Source organism: Trematomus bernacchii, unplaced genomic scaffold (assembly GCF_902827165.1).
Source record: "Trematomus bernacchii unplaced genomic scaffold, fTreBer1.1, whole genome shotgun sequence".
NCBI classification, from domain to species: Eukaryota; Metazoa; Chordata; class Actinopteri; order Perciformes; family Nototheniidae; genus Trematomus; species Trematomus bernacchii.
In genome coordinates this window covers 4,355,844-4,380,977 of record NW_022987342.1, presented here as the reverse complement: position 1 = coordinate 4,380,977, position 25,134 = coordinate 4,355,844, and the positions used below count along the sequence as shown (strand labels likewise).

The window sequence follows — 25,134 nt, the reverse complement described above, 5'->3', positions numbered from 1 at the left end:
ACATCCACTGGTTTGAAGTAGAGCAGGTCTTGAACATTAAACACCTTAAGTGTCTGGAATGGCTTAAACAAAATGTTGAATGCATGGTAATGTTCATCATAACAAATGGTTTTTACACCCGAGCAAGTCAGTATAACTTGTAAATTATATATTTACAAGTTACAAGGGAGGTGTGTGGCGCGCAGTGGATAGAGCCTTGGTATGGGGACCAGATGGTCACAGGTTCAAACCCCACTGCAGTCAGCATGTCGTTGTGTCCCTGGGCCAGACACTTCACCCCAAATTGCTCCTGTGGGGATTGGCCACAGTATTGAGTATGTAAGTCGCTTTGGATAAAAGCGTCTAACAAGTAACATGTAATGTAATGTAATGTAAATATATATATGATAATGAATGCATTTTTTTACCACTAAAATACAGCAACACATCTTTGATTCATGTTGTTTATAACTGGAATATTACAATTATTATTAACTTTGTCTGTACAAAGTAGCCTGTCCAGGAAATATGCCCAAATCAACAAAAACTGCGAGCCGGCACGCAAGACGCTCCGCTTCTGAAATGCTCCTGAAAACACGCCTGGTAGGGTATGACGCCGGAGGAGGCCGGACCAAAACCGTCGCGTCACCCTAACCCTAACCCGGTTTTGATCCGGATATATAACTAAAGATATAAACTAAATATAGTGGAGTAAAAGTACAATATTGACCTCTGAATTGTATTGGGTTAAAGGTACAACGTAGGAGAAAATTGAAATACCCAAGTAAAGTACAAGTACTGATTTCATGGAAATGTATATAAAAATTGCTCTAAATATAGAGGAAAACTTGGCTTGGAACAATGGTTCCCAACCTAAACTCATTAGAAAAAGAACATTAAACTAATTTCTGATAAGCAGAACTATATTTTTTCAAACTACCTTCTAATATTAGCTTCTTTCTTGAGAAATTATACAGTTTTGCTCTTTCAACCTTTTTAAATGTATTATAATTTCAGTATGTACGGGAAAATTATTGAACCTATGAGGAAGGATTGCAATGTATTTCTTCATTTTAAAGGTACCCTAGCCCGAAAGATATGCAATCACTGGTGTATACTATCAATGTGAGAGGGATATCAAAATGTTATATATATTTAACTGGCTGTAGAAGTTCTGACGCACAAAAAGGAAAAAGAAGATTCTCTGGGTAAAGCTTACGAATACTAACTGCTATCGCACGTACAAATTTGTGATAAACATGTTATTTTGATCACTGGTGGTGCTCATACAATTTCACTTCATTGATAATATGTTATTACTGAAGAAATATATAAATAACACCCAATGAAGAAGCAGACACATGCTGTTTTGATTGTAGATTGTGTGAGTGTGTGTTTCTGAGTGTGCAGGTCCATGTCTCGGTTTACAGTATGTGTGTGTCTTGGTGGGATGGTTAACAAGAGACCAGAGAGCACATATGGCCTGAACAGTTGGGGATGGAACTCAGAAATCCCTCATGACATGGCAGATAAAAATAAAAACGGGGAAGAGACACACTCAGAGATGTGGAAAATGACAGATAGAAAATGTGTTCTACTGCGACATAACAATAAAATATGCATTTTTGAGGATAATATTCAAAGAATTGTCCGTTTGTGTGTGTGCACGCATGACTGGGGAGAGGAGTGACATGTAATGTAATGTAAAAATGCCTGTGATTCACAACACGACTTAATATTACAAGAAATCATCAGTCACGAGTGCATTCAAGAGCATATGACAATATTATTCAAATATTAGATCCTGCAAGTTGATTGGAGGATGTGAATCATTTTGTTGTCATAAAAAAAAGAAGAACCTTAGAAGTGCTAAAACAAAAAACAATTCCTTTTCTTTTTTCTTGCGCTGTTCTGTAGCAGGAGTATTTTTAACAGCTATTAAAGCACACTGATTCTTTACTTCTCCTTATTTTTGGGGTCTTTGAATGGAACTGAAACTTACAGTTGCACCTTTACGCGGTCATGTTTAAAAGAAAAATCACCTAGTACCCTGAAGTGTGAAATGTGAAACTCTACGTTGTTCAAAAATATTTTTTTCTCTAGTTAAAGCAACTGTGGCCCCTTACATTTTTGATTCTGAGATTTAGCTGCAAACGATTAGGGATTTTAACATCCATTTTCCCTCCACCTGTATATTTTAATATATGAATTGAAAATTGAGTTTCATGTGATTGTATGACTAACGTATCACTTTGCTTCCTTCTTGGCCAGATCACTACTGCTTAAATTGTTATCATTCATGAGCCACAGAAAATTACGTAATTGATTCCTCACATGACATCCTTCCAATTGATTTGTTTCGGTAATGGTATCCTGCAAATCACTACAACATTTTAAATATAGGTTATGCTACTAAAACTGCCAGCTTTCCAAAAGTTTGCTCTGTAATCAGTTTATAATGTATGCATGTGTGCAGAACAATGATGGGACTTTATTTAGTAACTATTGAAAATGTTTATCCTAGTGTAAATCAAGGCCCTATTTCCTTGCTCAACAGATCTGGTAGTAATAATTTATGATTCCAATTACTTTATTTACAATATAATATATAGCCTAACAATTTCCTTAGCTGCATGTGTTTGAATGCATCTCTGGATATGTTGATTGTAAATGTATTTGTTTTTATTTATTTATAGAGTAAAACAACAAAAAAACAATCCTTGTAAGTCAGACCAGTAAGGTTGAAGCCTAATGAAGAAAATAGCCAGTCAACGGCAACATATTTATTTATTTGGGTTGGTGGAAATAGGGTGTTATGAACACCACACAGGACGGGTTGCAGGTAGTACCAGTCCCGTCCTGACCGGGATACACTCCGTAATCCACTCCGGGTTTTCCCTCTGTTCCTCAGCGGGCTCCTCACAGCCTCTAGCTGGTTTTTACTCAACTCCTGTCCTGATATCACTCCGCTGGCATGGTGGAGAAGCGGACCTGATTATTGTGATGGTGGCAGGCGGCAGCAGCCAGTGACTACAGACTTCCGCCACTGCTTCCCATATCCGCGTTTTACGCCGTCTGGGCTACTCTAGTTGCTTCACAACCGGACTACCGAGGGCGCTTGTGCTCTTTCACCCAACTAAGCAACATCTTCACCGGGATTTCTTTCAAACCAAAACCATATGAGATGCAAGTTCACTGGGAAACTCCGGAGCCCGTTCGTTTCAGGCAGCAAAACTTTTTCTCAAAGGACAACACCGTAACACGGCGGGTGGACTGTTGCTGCTGCTGCTGCTCCGCGGGACGGTGTGTGTGTATATCACCGTAGAGTGCCTGCAAACCTCCATACCTTTGCGGTATTGTTGTTATTTTTCAGCGGAGTTGTTGTTAGCAGCGTGGCAGCAGCGTTATTGTTCAGTTTGGGGCTTGCTCTCGGCTCACTCCGGCTGGGTGTTATTTGTGTTTTCGGGAGCGGTTTGTTTGGAAACATTGTCGAGGAGGGAAGAAGAGACGGTCATTCTCCTAAACATATGACTGCTCGGCTCAAAGCCCTTTAAACCTTCCCGGTTGGTGCTCGCTTCGGCGGCTCTTGTCGGTGCCACATTTCGTCCGCTGTCCGGCTGCTTGGGACCCTTCACGGGGGAGGACAGAGAGGGACACTCGGTAGTGGAGGTGGAGGAGGAGGTGTCCGGAGGAGGAGGAGGAGGTGGCGGTGGTGGCTTGACGGGGAGAAAAAGTTCTTCCAAAATAGCAGCCATTCGGCCTAGTGATGGGGGACTTCGCCTCCCCCGCTGCCGGACCCAACGGCAGTATCTGCATCAACAACAGCATGAACCCGGGCGCCGGGAACGTGGTGCCCGCCGGAGCGGTGGGCATACCTAAGCACAGCACGGTGGTGGAGAGGCTGAGGCAGCGGATAGAGGGCTGCCGTAGACACCACGTTACCTGCGAGAGCAGGTACCAGCAAGCGCACGCCGAGCAGCTGGAGATAGAGCGGAGGGAGACGGTCAGCCTGTACCAGCGGAGTCTGGAGCAGAGGGCCAAGAAGTCGGCCGGCGGCAGCAGCAAGCAGCCGCAGAGCAAGCAGCAGGACCCGGACTCTGCCTCCTCCACGGAACAGAGGAATAACACGCTCATAGCGGTAAGGACGAGCTCTCAATCACGGCCAAGAATGCCTTATGACACCCTTCACTCACACATAAACATAAGTATACACTCTGTCTTTCATTGCCCCTTAATCTCTCTGTCCCCTAAAATCTTTGACCCCCAATAAACTGCACTACTCCTACTACTTGTTCACCACTGTGAAAACTTGTTGAAAACACGTTCACTGAGCGCTGGCAATTGCTTTGGAAACACACACTTCACTTTTTCAAACCAGAGTGCCAACTAGTGCTTTTGTTTACAAAGGAATCCAGCCCCTCGCAGAACAAAACAGGCTGCTGAGGCTTGAATGCTGCAGGACTTGGAAAATGACAAGCCTGACAGCTGATATTTGATATTTTTGCAAGATCAGTGCTGGTTTGTGCTCAAAGGCAGAGCGTTTTGAAGGAAATGCTAATTGTCAAGTTTTCACCTTAGAAACTTCTAACTTACTTCTGGAGGCTGGCTGCTTCTTTTTGCATGAAAACAACTTATCTTTTTTTGTGTATATTTGGTGCAAATGGTTCTGCAAGACAGGTTGCTGCATTGTTACTGAACATATTCACAACTTTTTGGAATTCATTCATAACATTTAACATTTAACTGTGGCGCTTCACCATAATAAAACAGTGACCACATGACCCGTTTCACAAGGAGGCTTCTCTTCTACAAATCTGCATGTCCTTGTAAAAAAAAATGCAGCTTTAGCTAAAATAAATATAATAACTCTCACTATCAGCTCAGTAGGTTTTACAGGCATGCTACAGTGATTTCCTGTTGGTAGGGGGCAGTGGTAACATGTGGAGGATTGTTCAGTTTCTTATTTGGATCTTGGTGAGAAGTCATTTTTTTAATTCATGGGCAGCTTTTAAAATTGTGTAGACAGAGATGAGGACAGACACCTGCAAACTGTGCCTACCCCCCCCCCCCCCCCCCTGTTTACTCCACATTTCTTGTAGAAAAGACCAAAGGATACATGTCGGGAATGTCAACATTGTTGTCCCTTTTGTTGCTGCAATGAGCCTAGTTCCTCCCCTTTTTGAAATGCTAAATCAGAACAACTTTTAATTTCTGAGACTGCCTCAGTTGCTTTTTAGGAGCAACGCAAGCCTGACCAGCTACAGCCGGAGAGAGCAGCAGATTGTAAGAGAGCAGGACCTCCCTGTGGAACCTTGTGGACATTATACCGAACCGCCCATTAGATGGCCGGCAACAAATGCTCAGAGAATGAAGGGATTACTGCTTAAAGACACAGTGGCACCCCTCTGCTCGGCTCAGCTCCCTGTTAATGATGGTGACACCTCAAATGCACACACACACCATTCAATAGCTTGGTATTGGTACGCGTTTTAAGTTATTTAGGCGTGAATTGTAAAGGAGATGAAAGGAAATGAGATAAAAAGCCTCCCGGTCTTTTCCTCTGAGGAACCGAGCTGCAGCTAGATGGCTGCATGTAGTCACTACAGAAGCAGGCATTCTAGGAAAGCCAAGTGTGTTGGCATTGTAACTACACACACACCACATACTCATGCACCCCCCCTCCCCAAACCTGTGGGTGTTGTGTTACACACTGCTTTAGGAAGTAACTGTTGAGAAGGTGCACTTGAAGGCTGTTCCATTGAAGTTGTGTATGAAGATTTCAGTGTGCTCGGTTAAAATGACACAGATGACTCCTTGGGTGTGTGTTCTGTTGGTTTCCAGTGTCAATATGTGTCACTTTATTAAATGTCAGGAATGTTTACAATACAAACAAAAAAAATACATGAAAATCAATGTGTTTCTTGGAGATAAAAGCAGCAGGACAGTGTTTGATAAATAGTTTTTTCACCTATGGCAGATTGTAGTTATACATCGGAGATAATATACTTGTAATTCCGTGGTTTACACTTCCTTCGAAGTGATTTTCTTTAGCATTTGGTATTGTCTTCTGCATGGTCCCAGTACGCTGCGCTCTGGTCTAATAGTTCTCAGACACACCCACATGGTGGCAGGGGCAAGCCTATAATTATAGAAAGCGTGTGTTTGTTTTTATAGGATAACTATTATTGAGAAAGGAAGAAAGACACTCGGAGCTTCTCCCTTCTTTCCCACCATTTCTTTGACAACCTTCATAGTATATTAGCAAACTACAAAACATTAGATGCTTTCTGCCAGAAACCCTATCACACAGCGCTGAGATAGTCAATTATTCATTTGCAAATTAAGAAGTTATGCACTCTTGACACTGTGTATACTCTGGATTTGTTGTCCACAAAATGCAGTCAATTATTGCAAGAAGCAAAGAAGTTGTCCGACTTTGGCACATTGCAAAAGCCCATAATTACAGTAACCGTGGGGGATACTGAAGCTGTGTTGTCCATTGCACGTACACACAAACAAACCTCATACTTACAAAGTGATGCTCAACAGCGTCTTCCACATAAACACAAGATTCACACAAGGCTTATTAATCACCTTACTAATTTAGTAGTTTACTACATATTACACACTATCTAACTTTGAAAATTGGTACAGTCAATTATTAAAAAATTCTCAGAAAAAAATGATGGAGTGTAAAGTGTGCAGGGGGATGTGCAGGGTTCACAGAATTAAAAGGACAAAACAAATATCATACAAACGTTGGATGTTAAAGTTTTATGTGCACTGGAAAACATTTCAAGTGAAAATGGGCACATTGTACTACACTATATAACTTCATTATTACAATTGATACAGTGCTGTATTGGTATTAATAATATATTAATGCTGAATTGCACAGTGTAAGTGTTTGGCTGGTGGTGGTTGAGTCAAATAAAAGAAAATGTTTCTTCTTGCATACCTACACGATGAACAAGGAATCCAAAAACGGCCAACAAGCCTTGATTAACTGAAGAAAATGGGGGTTCATTTAACAATGACAAAACTATATCAAAATATCAGATTTTGAACTAACTAACTCGTGCAGTGTCATCCAAGTCTCGTGTGTCCAATCGTATGCTTACTACTTCCCAAACGCATGTATTTAAAAAAACGTACTGTTTAAAACACTCAAGTGCATTACTTGTCCATGTAAGTACTGTTAATGCACGTTTCTTTTAATGATGATACGCATGGATGGCGGGCCAATCTCAGTCATTAAATCACACAACATAAAAAGAGATATTACTAGGTATTGTCCATCTGTGATGACCATTGCACTCTTGCACTGTTGTTGGAGAGATTTGTGTGTGTTCTTCTTATTTATGTTCTGTTATATAATTGCTAGATGCCAGCACAACATTCTAGTCTAAGTACTAATACTGATTGACTGTCACAAATCTGATACATCTGAAAAAACGTTTTCTATCGCTTAAACAAGTTATTTTGTGAAACTTCATTGTGGCTGTATCCAACACGTTATCGTGATGTGACTTTGTCTGCATTTGGCTAGTTCCCTAAGGCCAAAGACAAACTACAGAACATGTTCTAGTAGCTGTCATGTTTTCCTCGAGATACTGATGGAAGATCGAACTTGTGACCTTTCAGTTACATACACGTGGCTCTGGGGCAAAGCTAATCATACTAGCAATAAATAAATGTTTTCTGTCATGCACACACATATAAAATATTTAGTCTACCTGTTATGAAAGTTGTATTTGCATAATCAGTAATGGTTCAAGAGGGTATGGCAGAAGGCATGGTTCATGTTTAAGTCTTTAAATATTTGCTCAACCAGTTCTCACCCCGACATCGAATAATTGTCCTACTTGGGGCTAGTTACCTAAGGGCATAGACAAACTACAGAACATGTCCTAGTAGCAGTCGTGTTTTCACTGAGATCCTGACGGAACACCAAACTCGTGACCTTTTAGTTAAAGGCACGTGGCTCTGCAGCAACGGGCCACGGTGTTGCTTAAAGAACGAGATGTGACCTGTACTTTCTGACAAAACATCCAGTCAGATGTGGTTACCTAATCGCTAACAAGTTTGCAGCTGAGGGGCCGAGGTGCACAGCGAGGGGCTCGTTAGTTCCTCTAAAACACAGTAGCTCAGGACAGTCTGTCTTCAGCTCTGCTCGCTCTTTGGCATCCACCTCGCCGAGGAATGTCACACACACACACACACACACACACACACACACACACACACACACACACACACACACACACACACACACTGTTGTCCTGCTCCACTCTTGGCAGCAGAGGCCGGAGTGTGGGCGGCTGAGTTTTCATGATTCCGAGGCCTTCCCCTCTCCCTCCCTTCCTCTGCTCTCCTCCCCTCCCTCTGTTCACTGCTTCTCCGGTTTCACCCGTTAGCACAGCGTTAATGTAGCGTAGATGGCTCTTGGTGGCTATAACATTGTTAGCGTCAACTGGGTCTGTCGCCCAAGTGCTATATATATAAACCTCTGAGCTGGCATGGAGCTGACACTCACCAGTATGCACACACGCAGAGTAGTGACGTCGATACACACTCGTGACATCACAGTCATGCTGTTTTCGACTCATGACACCGTGCCTTTCAAGCTCTCCCCTTTTGTCTTTAGTCTCGTGTGAGCTTTGTTCAATTTTTGCCACTTTGTTCTTTGTGCTCCTTGTAACCCTTGACCCTCAGTCCCTACACACACGCTACAAACTCTGGATGTTTTTGATTTGAGTGCTGCGGCCACATTCCCTTCCACCCACGCTTGTTCACATGTTCTGCAGGAACTCACACACGTTCAGCACGGACCCTTGAATAATCAGGGGAGCAGCAGTCCTTGTGTTTCAGCTGTTGGCGGAAAGACAAACTCCTGTCCGGAAAGTTCTAGTTACTTAAGATAAAAGAAAGGATCTCTTAACCCTCTGAACCACAAGTAATATCAGGGTGTTTTTGTGTCACTGTCATACTTTACTTCCCCTGGCTTTGTTTTTCACTGCAATGTAAAAGACCTCTTAGAAATAGCCCAATCATGGCTAATAATGCCGTAAATTATGGTAATTTCACTGAGTTTGAACTCGCATGACTATTGACCTCAGGCAATCATGGCTTCCATGAATTGACTGTCTTTTACAGGATCTTGCTGGTGCAAACTATTTATTTATAGTACATTTACATTTAGGTTTTTCGTGAAATATTGCAATTTAAGGCTTAGATTTGGTTACATCACCTGACGGGAGCAAGGACCATGAGACATTTGTAAAACTTAAGATATTTGCTGTTTTTACATTTTCTAGCTGTGATAAATGGTGTCTTTTTTTGTGATTTGAGAGAAATTTTTTTATAAACCTGTCAGTGAGTTGTGGGGTTCAGAGGGTTAAATAAATCTCAACGCTTATCACACTAGTTCCAAATACTGGTTTTCTGTCATGTACACATTATTACTTGCATGCGTAGTCTACCTGTCAAGAAGTCGGTATTTGTATAATCGGTAATAGCTCAACAGGGTATAGCAGAAGGCCATGTTCAAGTTTCAGTCTTCAAATATTTGCTCAACTAGTTTATGTGCTTTTTCAGTTTTCTTTCCTCCCGACAACTGCAATGAATTTTCCTTCTCAACACGTCATTTCTTAAGCTTCTAGGTTTTCTTGAGAGGTCGCATCCATTCATGTTTGGGTCTATTAATTATCCTTTTTCTTTTAACTTGAGTTTTTCATTCACACTTTGCTGCGCCCAGTAAAGCCAATGCTCTTGTACACAGAACAGCTTGCCTTGTGGAAGTAGTGAAGAATGCTACAAAGTCACTTTCCCCATTAAGAATTTTCCAGACATATCCAACAATATCATTTATTTGAAAGGGTATTAATGTTTAACATAGAGTAGTGGCCAAGCTGTGAATGAGCTATTATTCATTTTAATATTAGATGTTAATTGAAATAATATTGGTTGCTGTGATGGATAATGGTGGTTCTGCTGTAGAGGCTAAACTTATTGTAGCCAACTGCTTATAATATGTGAAAAATGTACAAAAGCACACGTAAAATATAGTAATGATGAAGATAATCTGCAGTTGTCGTCCTTTTCAGGTTTTTGTTCTGTCCTTTGTTAGAATTTTGTTCAGCTGCTAGCTTGCGTCACTGCATATATTTGTGTCATAGCATTAAAGAATCATCTGTAGGGCAGTTACATTATTGAAAGTTAGGGATGCTCTGATCGCCAATTTTGGGGCCGATCGCCGGAATCAGTATCGGCCGATACCGATATTTATAACTAGTTTAGCTTGTTCCAGAGGTAGATAAAATAGCTAAGTGTGTTAGGTCTAACTCTTGTGTGTTTCGCTCCGCTCACCGGTCCGTCACAGCGGGTGGAGCTGCAGGATTTCTGCTTCACACACGTTGCATACCGCTATTTTACTGTCTTTTTCGGACACCTTAAAATAATGCCAGACCGGTGAAGCCATTTTGGCGAGCTTGTTTTGCCGCACACAGAGAAAAGTGTCATGTATTTTACGTCATGTGATCGGCTCTCGCGATCGGCTCTCGCGATCGGCATGTTTAGAGAGCACCGATTGATCGGTAGAGTGAGTATCGGCAGATCTCGATCGGTGACCGATCGATCGGAGCATCCCTATTGAAACTAGAATGGTGGGAACCCATCTTCACCTCTTGTGTACTCTCACACACACTCAAACAGCAAAATAAAATATAGATGAGGTTGTTATCAGATGCTAAGGTCCTGTGATCCAACTCAAGCTAATGCACATGTGCGTTGTATTCTTAGAGTAGAGTACATTTATTGTGCTTGAAGATGTTTGAGTGTGTGTACAGATGTTTGCCCTCAGTCTTCACTGAACAACCTTCTGTTTCATCATCTAACATGTAGCATATGACATTTTCCTTTAATCATACAACACACACAAACAGTTAACATTTGGCTGTTTTTTTTGTGTGACCACCAATTAGGAATCTGTTCTACAACCAAGTACAACCAATGACCTTGTTAAGAGAATCCGGAAGTTGACCACCCACTGTCACAAAAAGCTTTTTGCCTTACACTACCTCTTATGCCAAGTAAATGTAAGATATAAAATAGATTATTATGTCTTAACCTGTTAAACCCCAAGCCTGTTTTTCAGGTCTCAGGCTCGAAAATGACATGCCCAGAACAAATGACTATATCTTCGCTTCTAAAAGGGGTAAATTAATAATTTATTTTCTCAAAGCAATGATACACCTGTGAGATGGATGTAGAAAAGTCAGAATCAATATAGATGTTTTTATTTTAAAGTGCACCTGTCATGCTATTTTAAGGCATATATTATGGGTCTCAGATATATAAAAACATGTCTATGATGTGTTTTGCTCAAAATACAAAGAGATCATGCATTTTAGACATCCCTCATATCCCTCTCTTTCAGCCCTGTTAGAGAAACGCGGATTTTGGGACCTTAGATCGAAAAAAGAAAAAAAGGAGGCGGAGCTAATGCCTGATCAGAATTCTACCGAATAAAGTTAAATTCTGCTGTGATAAAACGCCATCCTGTTCTAAACCACATCAAGGATTATTTCTGAAACAGTATGGAGCTCAAATGCTTTTTCTCTTGCGGGTTTATCACAAGGTGAGTTCCTTTTTTTATTTTCTGCTATTTAAACACATGTGCTCTACAGTACAGGTTAGCTCTGAGTGTTAGCGAGGCTTGCTAATGTAAACACAGACGAGATTACGTCCAAAACACGTCAGGCATTGTTTCTGATAGCAACTTTCTGTGGGTCCGCCACCGATTTGACGTCATATCGGCAGCAAATCTGTATCTGCTCGTTGTACCCCTGTTTTTAAAAGATTTGGGTACGGAGGAAAAGAGAAAGGGTTTTATTTTCTGACGCTGCGTGAGTTCCCCGACACACCGGGGACACATATTTATGTATAAAAGACATCAAAAAGTGCATTTAGCATGATAGGTCCCCTTTAAAGTAAATTCAGATTGAACATAGTAAAAAAATGTAAATTATAGTTTCCGTCCAAAGAAAATCCATTACTTATAGTGAAAACCACCCTTGAATGATGGGATAGTAGACAAAAAGCTTTAGGAATCCAAACTATAACACATAAGTACCCTGTATCAAGATTGATGCAAAACAAGTTAAATTTGACCTTTTTAGAGAGGTTTAGAAAAAAAAAACCACCTCTAGGGTCATTTGGGTGTATATGCCATATCTCTGGAACCCATCGGTCGATTTTGGTGATTGACACCTCTTTTGAACCGTTGGAGCCAATAGAATCGAGGGGAAGTTCCTAAATCCATCTAAACATTACCATTGAGGAGTGAGAGTGATGCGTAGCCAGAATGCCCAAAACCGGAAGCTGGGTTACAGCTCTCATACACTCTATATGAAAACTACTCTTATTGACATAAATGTTATGATGGATTATCAGTAATAATTTCAAAGTGACACAGAGACATTGGATTAACCTTCAGCAGCGTTTATATGCGTTTTAATGCCCTTGAACACAACTTTTGATCAGAAAACAGCAAAGGTAAGACGTATGTGCCGTTTTGGCCCCGTAAAGTGAAGTTGTGTGTTGTCTTTGCTTGCCTTCGCTGCCGTGAGTTTTGGTCGCACAGTAATTATACTTATGCCAATGGAATCTGTGGAATCTCAGTTTTCATATGATGTCTAGTTTGTGCAGATCCGATGAAGTATAACATATTGCTACCGTGAGTCATGTGCTAAGCGCGTTAGCACTCTTTCGCTTAGTGCTAATTCAGACGCTCGGCGTTAGAGTTGTGTTTTGTTTCGGTAAAAATTGTTCATATCGTCAGTTAGCTGAGTTTCTTCCCGTTAAGTGTGTATGCCACATTAATAGGTTGTTAAATGTTAAGAAGCCCTGAGACTAGGGATGGGTACCGAGCCCCGGTATTAAACGGGCCCCGGGGCTGAATTATTAAAGACCGTGGTACCGTTAAGCTCCGACGTTATCGGTCTTTTTATCGGTACTGGAGACATCTAAAAAATATGTCATGTGTATTATTGCTACACAAACATTATATTGCAGTTTTAGTGTCGCCAACTCCGTTTCTAATACGCAAAAAGACTGCAAAATGCGCCATTTTTTGTATTTTCAATCTCTCCAATCCAGACCTCTCTCCCCCGCCTGTGTGCGAGGGGGCGGGGCAGTTTACACACACATAGCTGCTACATGCAGCAACACACACACACGGAGGAGATGGCGGAGAGAACGCGCTCCGAGGTGTGGTTAAACTTTACCCGTCTCGCTCGTTGCCTAAAGTGCAATAAGAGTTTAGCATGTCAGGGCGGTAACACGAGCAATTTGTCTAAACATCTTGCAAAAGTGCACCACGTTCAGACGGAGAAATGCACCGGGTTCGACTGTCTCTCTAGTAGCTCTGTAGCCCCATCCACGAGTAACGTTTCCACGTCAGGTATATTATGTATGCTAGCAGCAACACACGGAGCTAACTCAATGATTCAAACATGGGTTAATGATTAGAGGGAACTGAGTTATTTAGTTTGTTAAAGTTTCAGCCATTCTGTTCACAGTTCTGTCATCAGATTATTTAATATGATTTGTTAAAACGTTGTTGTTTCTGTTGATGTGAAATATTATGTATTTAATTTAAATAAAAAGCAATGTTAGTTTTGTTCACAATTTGTTAATTTTCATTTAATTGTTTATTTGAATAGGGACAATGCACATTAATGAACACTTTAGACAAATAATGCTTCAAGTGTAAATATGCCGGATTTTAGCTTTGAGCTAATTTCCATCCGTAGTCCCTGACATACAACATATAGTTAGTTTACCTAATTTTTCTCTCCAAAAGAACCGATAAGAGTACCGTTAAAAGACCGGACCGATAAGCGGTATCGATAAAAGTAGTAGTACCGTTAAAACCTTAACGATACCCATCCCTACCTGAGACACAGTTTCGTGAATATTGTTGTGTTTTGCCCCCGGGGGCGGAGGCATGGGGTTTAACAGGTTAATGGATACATGCATATACCGTCAGCGCACTGTGAAACACACTGTAAGAAGAAGGATTCTAAAGACGACCTGAGTTGTTTCACAGAAACTTGTGTGTCTACAGCAGATGGGACTACTGTTTGTGCGTTTGTACGTTAGTATGTTTGCTCAATGTTGCAGTCAAGTGGCAGAAAGTAGCCAGCATTAGCTAATTTCTACTTCCACTGTTGGACATCAGACATTTCGAGCAACAACTTGCTTGTTGTGGCAGTTCCGTGTATCTTACTCTGGCATAAAAGCAGCCAAACTTGTTGTTTAAATGTGTCTGTTAGGGTAAGTCAGAAGGGTCACAAAAATGTATCAGAAAATATGCACACTATTAGATTGGAAATGTGGATTGGGTCTGGTTCTTTTCTCACGGCAACCTAATTGTAATGAAGGTCTTGGTTTAACCATTTTAGCCGACACCATCCTGTTATTGTGGTCTTCTGTTACTAAGGAATTCAGAATAATATTAACACTTCAGTGGTAATAACATGTTCAGTACATTTTTTTTAACCAAGTCTTGCCAATGTTAATCTGGTCTGCTTTTATTTCCGTCATCATGAGTGGTTCTAATCACCCAACTCCCTCCTTTTCTCACTCTCATGTGATTAGTTTTTCCCAAGATAATGCTAGAACACACACATCCTTAGCAAATGAGTAACAATATGTAAGTAGCAATTTACTGTTGTAGCTTGTGGAGGTGGAGTTAGTTTGAACTGCGTTGTACAGTTTGGTAGAAAAGTGGTTGTGGTTTTGTTATACTTATACTAGTATTAGAACATTTGATCTGCTTGGGGCTCTTAATCAAACCATATTGGAAATGTATCCTTGGTGCAATTTCTTACAGCTCAAAGACATCTGAAACATGACATGGGTTCCCAAAAACATTGGAAACTGATGATTTTACCTTCACAATGCAATTTATAATTTTATAATCTACGCCAAATAGGTTATTTTGTTGTTTGTTTTATGTTTGTTAGCAGGGTTATGAAAAAAACCACTGGCCTGATTTTCATGAAACTGGGTGGAATCGTCAAGCATGGTCGAAAGGAAGAACCAAATAAAATGTTGGATCTAAATTACTAATACGCATTACTTTTCATTCACTTATGGCAATGGGACCAAGTGTATCCTTCTAGTATTGGGTAACACAGATCACTTCCCTCTCAAATGTTCTGGAGGAGCAGCAGAATATTGGAGAAAGTAGCATTAAAATGATACTTATGTACAGTACTTGGTTATACAGGTTGTGGTTTCATGGGGAAAACCCAATTACGCTTTTTTGATCTATCTGACTTCCTTTTCTTCTCAGACTGAAGCCCTTTTAGTTTGTGATCCATACAAACAAAACCCATTCACCTCTCATCAACATGATTTCTCATCTCCTTTATGCACGCATGGTTAAAGAACACTTAGTCAGTGGTGACTGCTAAGGAAATATCACCTCGTCCTCTTTGACGGACACTTTTCAGCTTCCTGCTTTGTGCCAGGCAACAACTCGGTGACCTTCCTGTTACCTTCCTGTTTGTCTGTTTTGAACTCAAAGTCAATCAGGATCTGTTTCAAAGCCCTCCGCCTGGAAAAAAATATTTTCTTGAACCAAATCATATGATCCTCTTCCATCCTTGCCCCTTTTATTTCTACATCCACCAGTCACACAGCTCCTACCTCTGTTTGACCTTTTATATTTTCCTCGTTCCTCCCTCCCTACTTTCCTTTCCATCATTCACACCCCGGCCACCTGCGCCTTTCTTTCTCCATCCCTCCCTCCATCTCGTCGCCCCTTGTCTCCAGTGATCCCTGCTTCAGTCTCAGCTAGCAGGCTTAGCGCTCTAAAGCTCTCCAAACGCAGGTCGGTGGCAGGGAGAAATCCAGCGCTAAGAGGGAATTACCTAACACACGGACTCAAGCAACACACACAGACACAAGCAACACACACAGACACAGGCTGTTACTGTATACCCACTGAACTGTACACACACACATATTTGTTCAATAACCGTTAACAGGTCTGTTTAAAGGAAGCCTGGCGATTCTTCATTCAGGCACACTTTTACCCGTATTCGTTTGAGTTTTCTGTCATTGCGCGAAATGTTGGAGACCGGTATCAGTCGCCTCTTCTCTCCTTTGTTAACAATGACATTTGTTGTTCTTTTGAGGGCTGGCCAGACCCCCTGCACCTTCCTATTGAGCTAGTGTCATGCATTTTTTATGAATGTTTGTGTGTGCAAGTGTGTGTGTGGGGCCCTCAGCTGCATCAATAGCCATTAGTGCAGCAGCCGGGGTAATTGTGCCACAGTGGCTGCAGTGCAGGAGGAAAGAAAAAAACGACATTATCTGATCATACTGCAGAGGGCAATACCGAGAGAAAAGATGGAGCGAGGACACGACGAAGCAGAGCAGGACAGTGTGAGGGAGGATATTAAATGTGTGGTCAGACAGTTATGGCTGACATGGTTGCTATGCCGATTGTCTGCTAACTGATTTATAACAGGTGATTTCAGTGGAAGTCCTATTGTACTGCAATGGTGGGACCTACAAATATGACAGTGATTGACTGATGGCTTCTCATATTGCCTGAAACCACACCTGGAGCCAACACATGTGGTTGAAAAAGAGCCGAGCTAGATGTTGTCAGTGTCAGCTGATTTATTTAGCCTCACACCGGCCTGAATTTATTTGTGCAGTTCATTAAATCACAGTTTTTGAAACAATGTTTTGCGCGTTGTTGTTTGCTCCATTTTTGGCCTTGGAAACGGTAGTTAAAGCTCACTTAACTCTGGGTCCACTTAACTAGTTTGATTTCATCTTGAGATAAGAAAATTGTCTGTTTAGTGAGAGGCAGTTAAAAATGCAAATGGGCCCTGAATTAAGATTTGTTTTGACTAACTGTACGAATGTTGGTAGAGTATTACCAATCCTGTTGTCTGTTCCTATCTGATACCTGAATTCAATACCAGACCACTAATCACATAAAATCAACATTTAATTTTAATTTTCAATGAATTGAAATGTATTGCAATCTATTTGAAGTTCAGGTTAAGTCCTCCTCACATATAAACAAGTGTAGGAGTCTAGATAGCTAAAACAATTCCCTGAATGTTTCGAAAAACTACTAAAAGTACATTTTTATACTGGCCGACTGTGGCTACGAGTTCTTCAATGGGAAGGTTGTGGGTTCGATCCCAGCCCTTGCAGTCAACATGTCGACAAGATACTTCACCCCAATTTGCTCCCGATGGCATGGCCAACGGTGTGTGAATGTTAGCTTACTTCAGCAAATGGCACATTGCTTTGTATGAATGGGGTGTCAATGGGTGAATGATGACTTGTAGAATGTACATCGCTTTAGGGGTTGTAAAGACTGGATTGCGCTATATAAATACAGTACCATACACATGATCATAAGATAATTTCAAAATGATGTGGCAATGGCAAATTGACCACTTTACCATCAAAGCTATAATGCCTTGTGCTTTTCCCAAGTAATTTTGCTATTAAACTTAATGCACCGACTATTTTCCTCCAGAGTTGAGAAAAAGGCTATCAACAATCGTAGTATATTAGTTGAGGATTAACGTAGATGTGAAGCCGGAGTGTTCAAAACGTAAGATGTATATCAGATTGTATCTTTTAGAACTTCTTGAAGTTGTTGTGGGGAGAAAAGGTCACATTTGTAAAATTGAAGCCAGGAATAACATTTCAGATCTTTACTGAAACTGGAGCAAATAGAGTACATGTTCTGTGTTTGAAACCTCTGAATAAAAAGAGATGTAAAATGTCTGACAGATGTACAACTCTTCTTTAGTTCTTCTGTTCTCTGTGGGCACTTTCTGTTCCATTCAGTTGTACTTGTTTTGGTTGGTGATGCATTGAGCCGTGTTTGGTTATGCTGAATACTCCGTCAGCAGCCTGCCTGCAGATCACTTCCTGAATGGTTCCTAAAATAGCAGCAACAACGATCACAACCAAGGAAACACGCCAGCTGCTCTCTTCAAAACCACACTCACTTTCTGCTCACTCCTTAGTCTGGGTTACAAGGATTACCATTAGCTACTTTTAAACACTTTCAGCAACAAGTTAATCCAAGCCGTATTTGTAGCAGCAATTCTTCTACGCTTAAAATGATAACGGATATGAATAACAAGTTCAAAAAATGTTATGTCTAGCACAATGTCTTAAATTAATTAAAGCAACACAAATTGATCTACAGTTTCCAAAACAAAAATGGAATGCAGGAATCATATCAGGAAATGTAATACAGAGGTATATGAAAATGAGAAGTGTCAGCTAAGATAAGTCTACTACTAGTTACACAGATTATCAATAGCATTAGCAAATACTTATAAATACATAGAAGATCAATACCACTCTCATGTCTGTATGGTTAAAATGAAGCTAGAGCTAGCAAACATGAGCATTAGCTTAGCTCATAGAGCTGCAACGAGTATTCAATTGATCAATTAGTTAACCAACAAAAATATAATCACCAATTATTTTTGATAATCATTGAAATGATATCAGAAAGTAGCAGTTATTATGGGCATTTTCTATTTTTCTTTGTTTTCTATCATATACAAATTATTATCTTTGTGTTTTGGACTGCCCAAACATATTGTAAAGACATAACCTTGGACTTTGAGAAATTAAGTTGAACATTTTTAACAATTAAGTAATGGGGACAATGATCTGCAGATCATTCCATAATGTAATGGATCAACTCCTGAACAACAACAAAAAGCCCGCGTTTTATCCAGTTTGTACACAACGATGGAGACACTTAACAAGCAGCAGTGGTCCACTGAAGAGACCAGCTACCTACTGGGAATCTGGTCTTCCGAAGAGGTACAGAGGAAGCTGGAGGGGAGCACGCGGTCCAAAGCAATTCCCCAACAATTGCAGAAAACCAAAACGAGTAGCGCTTCAACACAATCGGCCATTGTTGTTGTTGTCGGTGTGAGCTGTGAGGGGTTTCCGCGCGGTTTGGCTTTATGAAGCAGGCACGCAAACGGTTAAGTCATGACGCAAACGATGACGCAATGACGCAGCACCAGTCGGACTCTGGGCGGTGTGAAAAGAGCCGGAGCTAAACCGAAGAACCGGTTCTGAATCTGAAAAGCTTGAGCACGGAGCTTGAACCGGAGTTGCGTTGGTGTGAATGAGGTATCTCTCTCCCCCTCTCTCTCTCTCCCTCCCTCTCTCCCTCTCTCTCTCTCTCCTGACAGCCTGACAGTATCGTCTCATGCAGCTCACTGATCCAGTAATGAGTGACCCGACAGTGAAGAATAAACATATTTATAACTAGTTTAGCTTGTTCCAGAGGTAGATAAAATAGCTAAGTGTGTTAGGTCTAACTCTTAGTGTGTGTTCTGCTCCGCTCACCGGTCCGTCACAGCGGGCGGAGCTGCAGGATTTCTGCTTCACACACACGTTGCATACCGCTATTTTATTGTCTTTTTCGGACACCTTAAAATACTGCCAGACTGGTGAAGCCATTTTGGCGAGCTTGTTTTGCCGCGCACAGAGAAAAGTGTCATGTATTTTACGTCATAATTTTACGTCATGCGATCGGCTCTCACAATCGGCATTTTTAGAGAGCACCGATCAATCGGCAGAGAGTGAGTATCGGCCGATATCGATCGGTGGCCGATCGATCGGAGCATCCCTATAAATAATCACAAGTTTCAGCCCTATTAGCTTAGCGTAGACACTGGATGCATCTAGCTTGGCTCTCTCCAAAGTGGAAAATGTGTCCTACCAACACCCCTTTTCCAATCAAATTATTCTAATTCAACTATCATGTTGCTATTCTTGTGCTTACCCAGTAGAAAAAGTGCTATGAAAATGTGTGAGCATCAGAGGTGCTTGTAGGCTGATTGTATTAGTCTTAAACAGAGACAAGCTACATGTTTCCAGTCTTTATGGCAAGTAAAGCTAACAGGCTAATGGCTGTAGCTTCATATTTAAACAGCAGACATTAATTTAATAGAAAGCCCACATAAAGTATGTGCAGCTGGAGTTGTTTATCTTGCGCTCCCAATCACATTTTCTATTTAATATTGACCACATTTGCCTTATCTATGTTGCCCAATCCTGCTTTGTCATGATTGCGATGCAGTGAATGTAAACAGAGCGCTGACGGTTGCGTCTGCATTCCTGCTAGAAATAGTGACCATGCTGGACCGTAGTTGGGATGCCCAACATGTTATTGTGTGGTTATGACATATGACCTCGTAGTTGTATGTTTTTTGTTTCCGTTTGAAGATTTGGTATCTACGTCACTGAGAACCTTTCTTTTGTCTCGGCGTCTTCTAGTCTGTCTCTGTTATCTCTACCACTTACTGTGTCCTTACTTAAACTCTGCTTCTTGTTTTTTCTTTCCGACACTCTTCTTTTCACATTTTTCTTCACCCCCCTCCACCTTTTAGTCTGACTTTTTCTTCCTCAGCTCAGTGGTTCTGCCTGCCAGCCTTTGCACATCACAGTAACTCCTCAACCTCTGCTTTCTGTACTAGTCCTCCTTCTTTCCTATCTCTCTGGACTCTACTGAGAAGACAACACCAGCAGATGTTTCCCCTACTCTCTGCTGTCACAATTCACTTCAGTGTGTCACACGAAGCACTGGAACTCACAAGATCAGTGCAAGGTAGCAGAAATAGCCAAGAATCTTTTTTTTTCCCTGAAGAGTTTGAGCAGATTTGGGTCAGACGCTGTATGTGTTTTGTCAAGTGAGCTTTGTGGAGTTAGCAGCCGAAACCCTTTAGTTATAAAGCCCCAAAAAGTCTTTCATTTTGGGAAAAGTTTCAAAATGCAGAACTTCCCTGAACATAGTGAAAAGAAGCGATTATACTCCTCTCAAGCTTTGTAATAGTCACTTTTCCCTCTTCTTGACAATGGCAAGTGTGGGATTCTTGTTTTATTTTTGGCTTGTTGACAGTTAAGGAGCCATTGGGTTTTTTAATGGATGCTTAATGACTGCTGCACAAAACATAACAAAGAAAGCCCCTCGAGGATCCGTACTGTCAGCCAATGAAGGCCCCTGGAGAGACGGAAAAGTCCTAATCTTTGTCATGCACATATGCTTAATATTTTGGTACATTAACAGTGTATTTTCCACACCATTGCTTTTCCAGCTCATTACACCTATGTGCTTTGCGAAAAACAACAGCATGGTCTTTGCAAATACAAGCTGCTCTCAGTATGCAGACAGACAAATATTCTCTTACTTTAAATGTCTTACGCAGTGCTGGAATCAGAGTCTGGAAATAGAACATATAGGTGACAGGACTGATCAACGCCTACCCAGTGAGGGCCGGTCAGAATAAATAGTACATTGCAGTGGGTTTCAGACATGGCAATGGATAGAAGTAACAAATATAAGCAGCTTTCAGAAATACACTCTGTATTTGTTCACAGCTTATGAAGAGGATCATTGTACATCCTACTAATACTGATGTTACCTTACTAGAACATCGCAGCATTTTTGTGATGACGGTTGGTATCAGTCCAGACTGAAATAACTATTAGGTCGATTGGGGTAGACATTCATAGTACCTTGAGCATAATTCCTACTGTTTTGCGCAGTGTAAAAAGTTAAGTTTAGATTCTATTGTGACATTCCCTGCTAGCTTGTGCCGCTTCATACTGCTATCTTCTGATTGGCGGCGTGTCGCAAGGTCAGCGGTAACGAGGTCAAAGTTGAAATAATTGACTTTAACGCATTGCAATAGTTCCGAGTAGTGCGCAGCGTAGAGGATAGCTCTTCCACCGCTCTCTCCATAAAAACACAACGCCAGCGCAGAGCGTTTTTGCCGATTGCCGCTGCTTTAGGGTGCGTTATGACCACACGCAAAATCCGTTTCTGTCTTGGGCAAATACAATTTCTTTAACATCTTTTGCAACTTGTTCACCTTTAACGCCCAAGGTAATTACTTCTTCAGCAAAGGAAGTTGGGCCTACCTACAAATGGACCACATATATTTATGTTTTTTTTGTGGAAATCCACCATGGCCAAAGAAACGACTTTTACCTATTGTGGAAGTCCCAGAGACGACTGAAACACTGTTGAAATATTGCAACTACAGGGGATGCCTTTTAGTTTTTTCTATTGACTTTGTAATAAATTGCCTCACATTTGGTATTACCTTTAGTCTTGTTTCATTCAATAAGTTCCCAATTGATTTCCATAATGTCGACTTAATAACAACATATTATAGGTTGGTATTGCAATATATAATTCCACTTGTCATGATTGAGACTTATCCATATTTCCCACTCACCAACTGTGGTGTATTATCTCTCTGTGTTCTTTCTCATCCTGCTCCTTTTGACTCTTGCCAGCATTGTGCTCAGGTTTCAGTTTGGACAAAGCCTGAATTATACATCAGTGTTGAGGTGTTGCTGTGGCTGATTCATACTTACCTAAGCTTTACCTGTTCTCTGTAAAAGCATCACTGCAAAGCTAGATTTATTCTATTAGTAATCACATGCACATGGTGTTGTGGAGAGAAAAGGACACTGTTAAAGGACTGCCAAGGAAGTGCCTTTGCTAGAAAGGGAAAAGTTAATGCATTTAGACTTCTAGGAAACAACATGGTACCATGACACTTTGTTCAGCCTTAATTGTGCCAAGTAACATTCTGAACATTTCAAAGACTCCGATCAGCTTTAACTGCCTTGGACCTGAGTGGGCAAGACAGCCTCAGTCTCTTGTTCGGGAGCCTTTTAACTCTGCAGCGTAATCTGCTCTGATTATCGGACCTGAATGCCCTGAGAATCAAAATGATCCTGTCGGGGGTTTAAAGAATTTTTTGTACAAAATGCGACCTAATCTTCCAGCCTCTTGTGTGCGCCTCAGAAGTCATGGAAAAACCAGGAAAAAAAGGAAAATGAAATGAGACTTTTTGTGAGAATTTCCTCTCCTGAAGAGGGCAGGTAAAGGAAACAGACTTGGGATACGGCAAAAAAATGGCACGGAGCCCGATTTAGTACAGCTGCACGTACACATGAGCTTCCCATTAGCCCCCCCCCCCTTTTTTTTTCTCTGTCTCTCTCTCTTTGTCTTTCTCTCTCTTTCTGTCTCTCGCTCTGTCCGTCTCTCTGTGTCTTTCTCTTTGTGTGTCCGTCCCCCTCCACCTCCCCTTCTCCCGAGTGGCTGTTTTTGTGGATTGTTCTCCCGCCGTTGTCATAGCGACTGTGATGCAGACCGCCCGAACAGGCTGCCTGTCTGCTTGGATATGTCAAGTGTGTGTGTGTGTGTCTGATAAAACGGCAGAGTGCTCTCGGCTTAGAGAGGAAGTGTTTGAAGAATTATGTAATGTCCTCTTTTTTTAAAGGGGGAAAAGTTAAGAAGAAGAAGGAAAAAATCTCTGTCTTTGTCTGCATATTGCTCAGTATACCAGGGCAGGGTAGGGGTTATGAGTGCCCCACACCTAAAGGAATGGGTGTTTTAGTAGCTATGTGTAGATATTTAGTATTTTTGTAAGTAGGATACAGATTTGACACACACATCATGCTGCGTGTTGACGCGAGGCTCTTTCCTGTGTGTAAAGTTTCCATGAAGCCCTTGGGCTCCGTGCCAGCAGCCACCCTGTATAGAAGCGGGAGGGGAACGGGGCAGAAAGAAGGAGGAGAACAGTTGGATGGGATGGGAGGGGAGAGCAACAAAAAAAAAGAGTGAGAGGGTGGCAAGAATTTGGGCTTTGTGCCAAGTGGGAGGTGTGTGAATCCTTGTGACGCTGCCATTCTCCCGCAGAGAGCCCTCTTATTGGACAACATAAGGGGGTCTATAAATAGGCTCCTAATCTGCAAAAGTGAGAGCTAAAAATAGAGAGTCATGCAAACAGACAGACAGAGGGGGATCAAGAGAGGTAGTGATGAGCAGTGTGATGAAGTACAGTTGTAAAGAATAGTGAACAGCAAAAAAGTTGGGCAAAGTGTGAGGAAAAAGTGAAATTTAGAACTGAAACAAGGACATCACATTAATAAATAATGAGTCCTGATTCACTTCAGACCTACTGTCACTTTAAGAAACCATCTCAGTGTTTATTAAAGTTTGAACCCATTTTCTACGAAGTCGAATCCTCATATCGTTCTTTGAAAACTCCCCATATGTTTTCTAAATAAAAGGGTAACCTTGTTTGGCTGCACAGAATAGTTTGAAATTGTACTTATTTATTTTGGCATGTTGATTAATTTTGATTCAATGCTGTTTTTTCAGCAAAGTTGCAGTTCAAGTTTAGGTTACACTAATATTATCATTAATATAGATTTCCATTCCAGTGGTGGCTGTGTATGAATTATCCCAACATTTCCAAGAAATCCAGAGTATTCTAAAGCTCTGTTGTGACTGGTCTACCGCTTAGAGATGTCCCGACCCTTAGCGGGACAATGTGTTGGAGCGCTAGCCAATAGAAGCACGGGTGTATAGTGTTGTCACGTTAGGGAAGTGAACAAAGGCGTCCAATGGAGGCGTTTCATTAAGGGGTGGGAAGACTGTGGGAGGGAATGTACAAAAACATATATACCTCACTACAGGAAAGGGAATACTAAAAAAATAGATCCCCTTTAAGAACAAACACGTTTTAGGGACTTCCTACAGCATTAATCTCCATATGGTGTTACAGATACTGTGTATTGTTTTTATTGCCTACATTTGGCCTTGCACCGCTGAAGTCTACAACCTTTAATTAATTTAGTTTTGTGTAAGTCCCAAATTGTGCCTAAAAGGAAGTAAATGAAAGAAAAAAACAGCAATTGTATGCCTAAAGAATAAGTACTGCAGTCAAGGCAATAATGAGTTTTCAGTTATCTAGTCATCTTGATAAATAAACATGGATGTTGTGAAAAAGATAATGCCAGTGCTGTGATTATTTGTATTGAAAGGTTGCTAATGTCTTTCTGTGAAACATATACGCACATTTTATTTTGCATATTTATCACTCCCTATATCTGTTTGAGTAAAAGCTTGAACTCCAAAAATCTGTGCGGTAAAAGTAAAAACAGCACGAGCTCTGTTGAAGTTCCTCCTCAATCTTTTACTCCTAAAATCGACTTTTTCATGTCTTCTAATCTCCTCTTTTCTCCAACCTCCCCTTCGCCCCACTC

At 41.1% G+C, this 25,134-nt stretch overlaps 1 protein-coding gene across 1 annotated transcript in view; it reads left to right on the top strand.

Moving 5' to 3' along the window:
* Positions 1-2,757: 2,757 nt before the first annotated feature.
* Positions 2,758-25,134, top strand: part of maml3 (mastermind-like transcriptional coactivator 3) — a 121,492-nt gene continuing 99,115 nt past the window's right edge. Inside the window, 1 exon segment of the mRNA XM_034129709.1 lies at positions 2,758-4,117. Within this exon segment, the coding sequence (XP_033985600.1) occupies positions 3,746-4,117 (372 nt within the window). The 5' untranslated portion in view covers positions 2,758-3,745.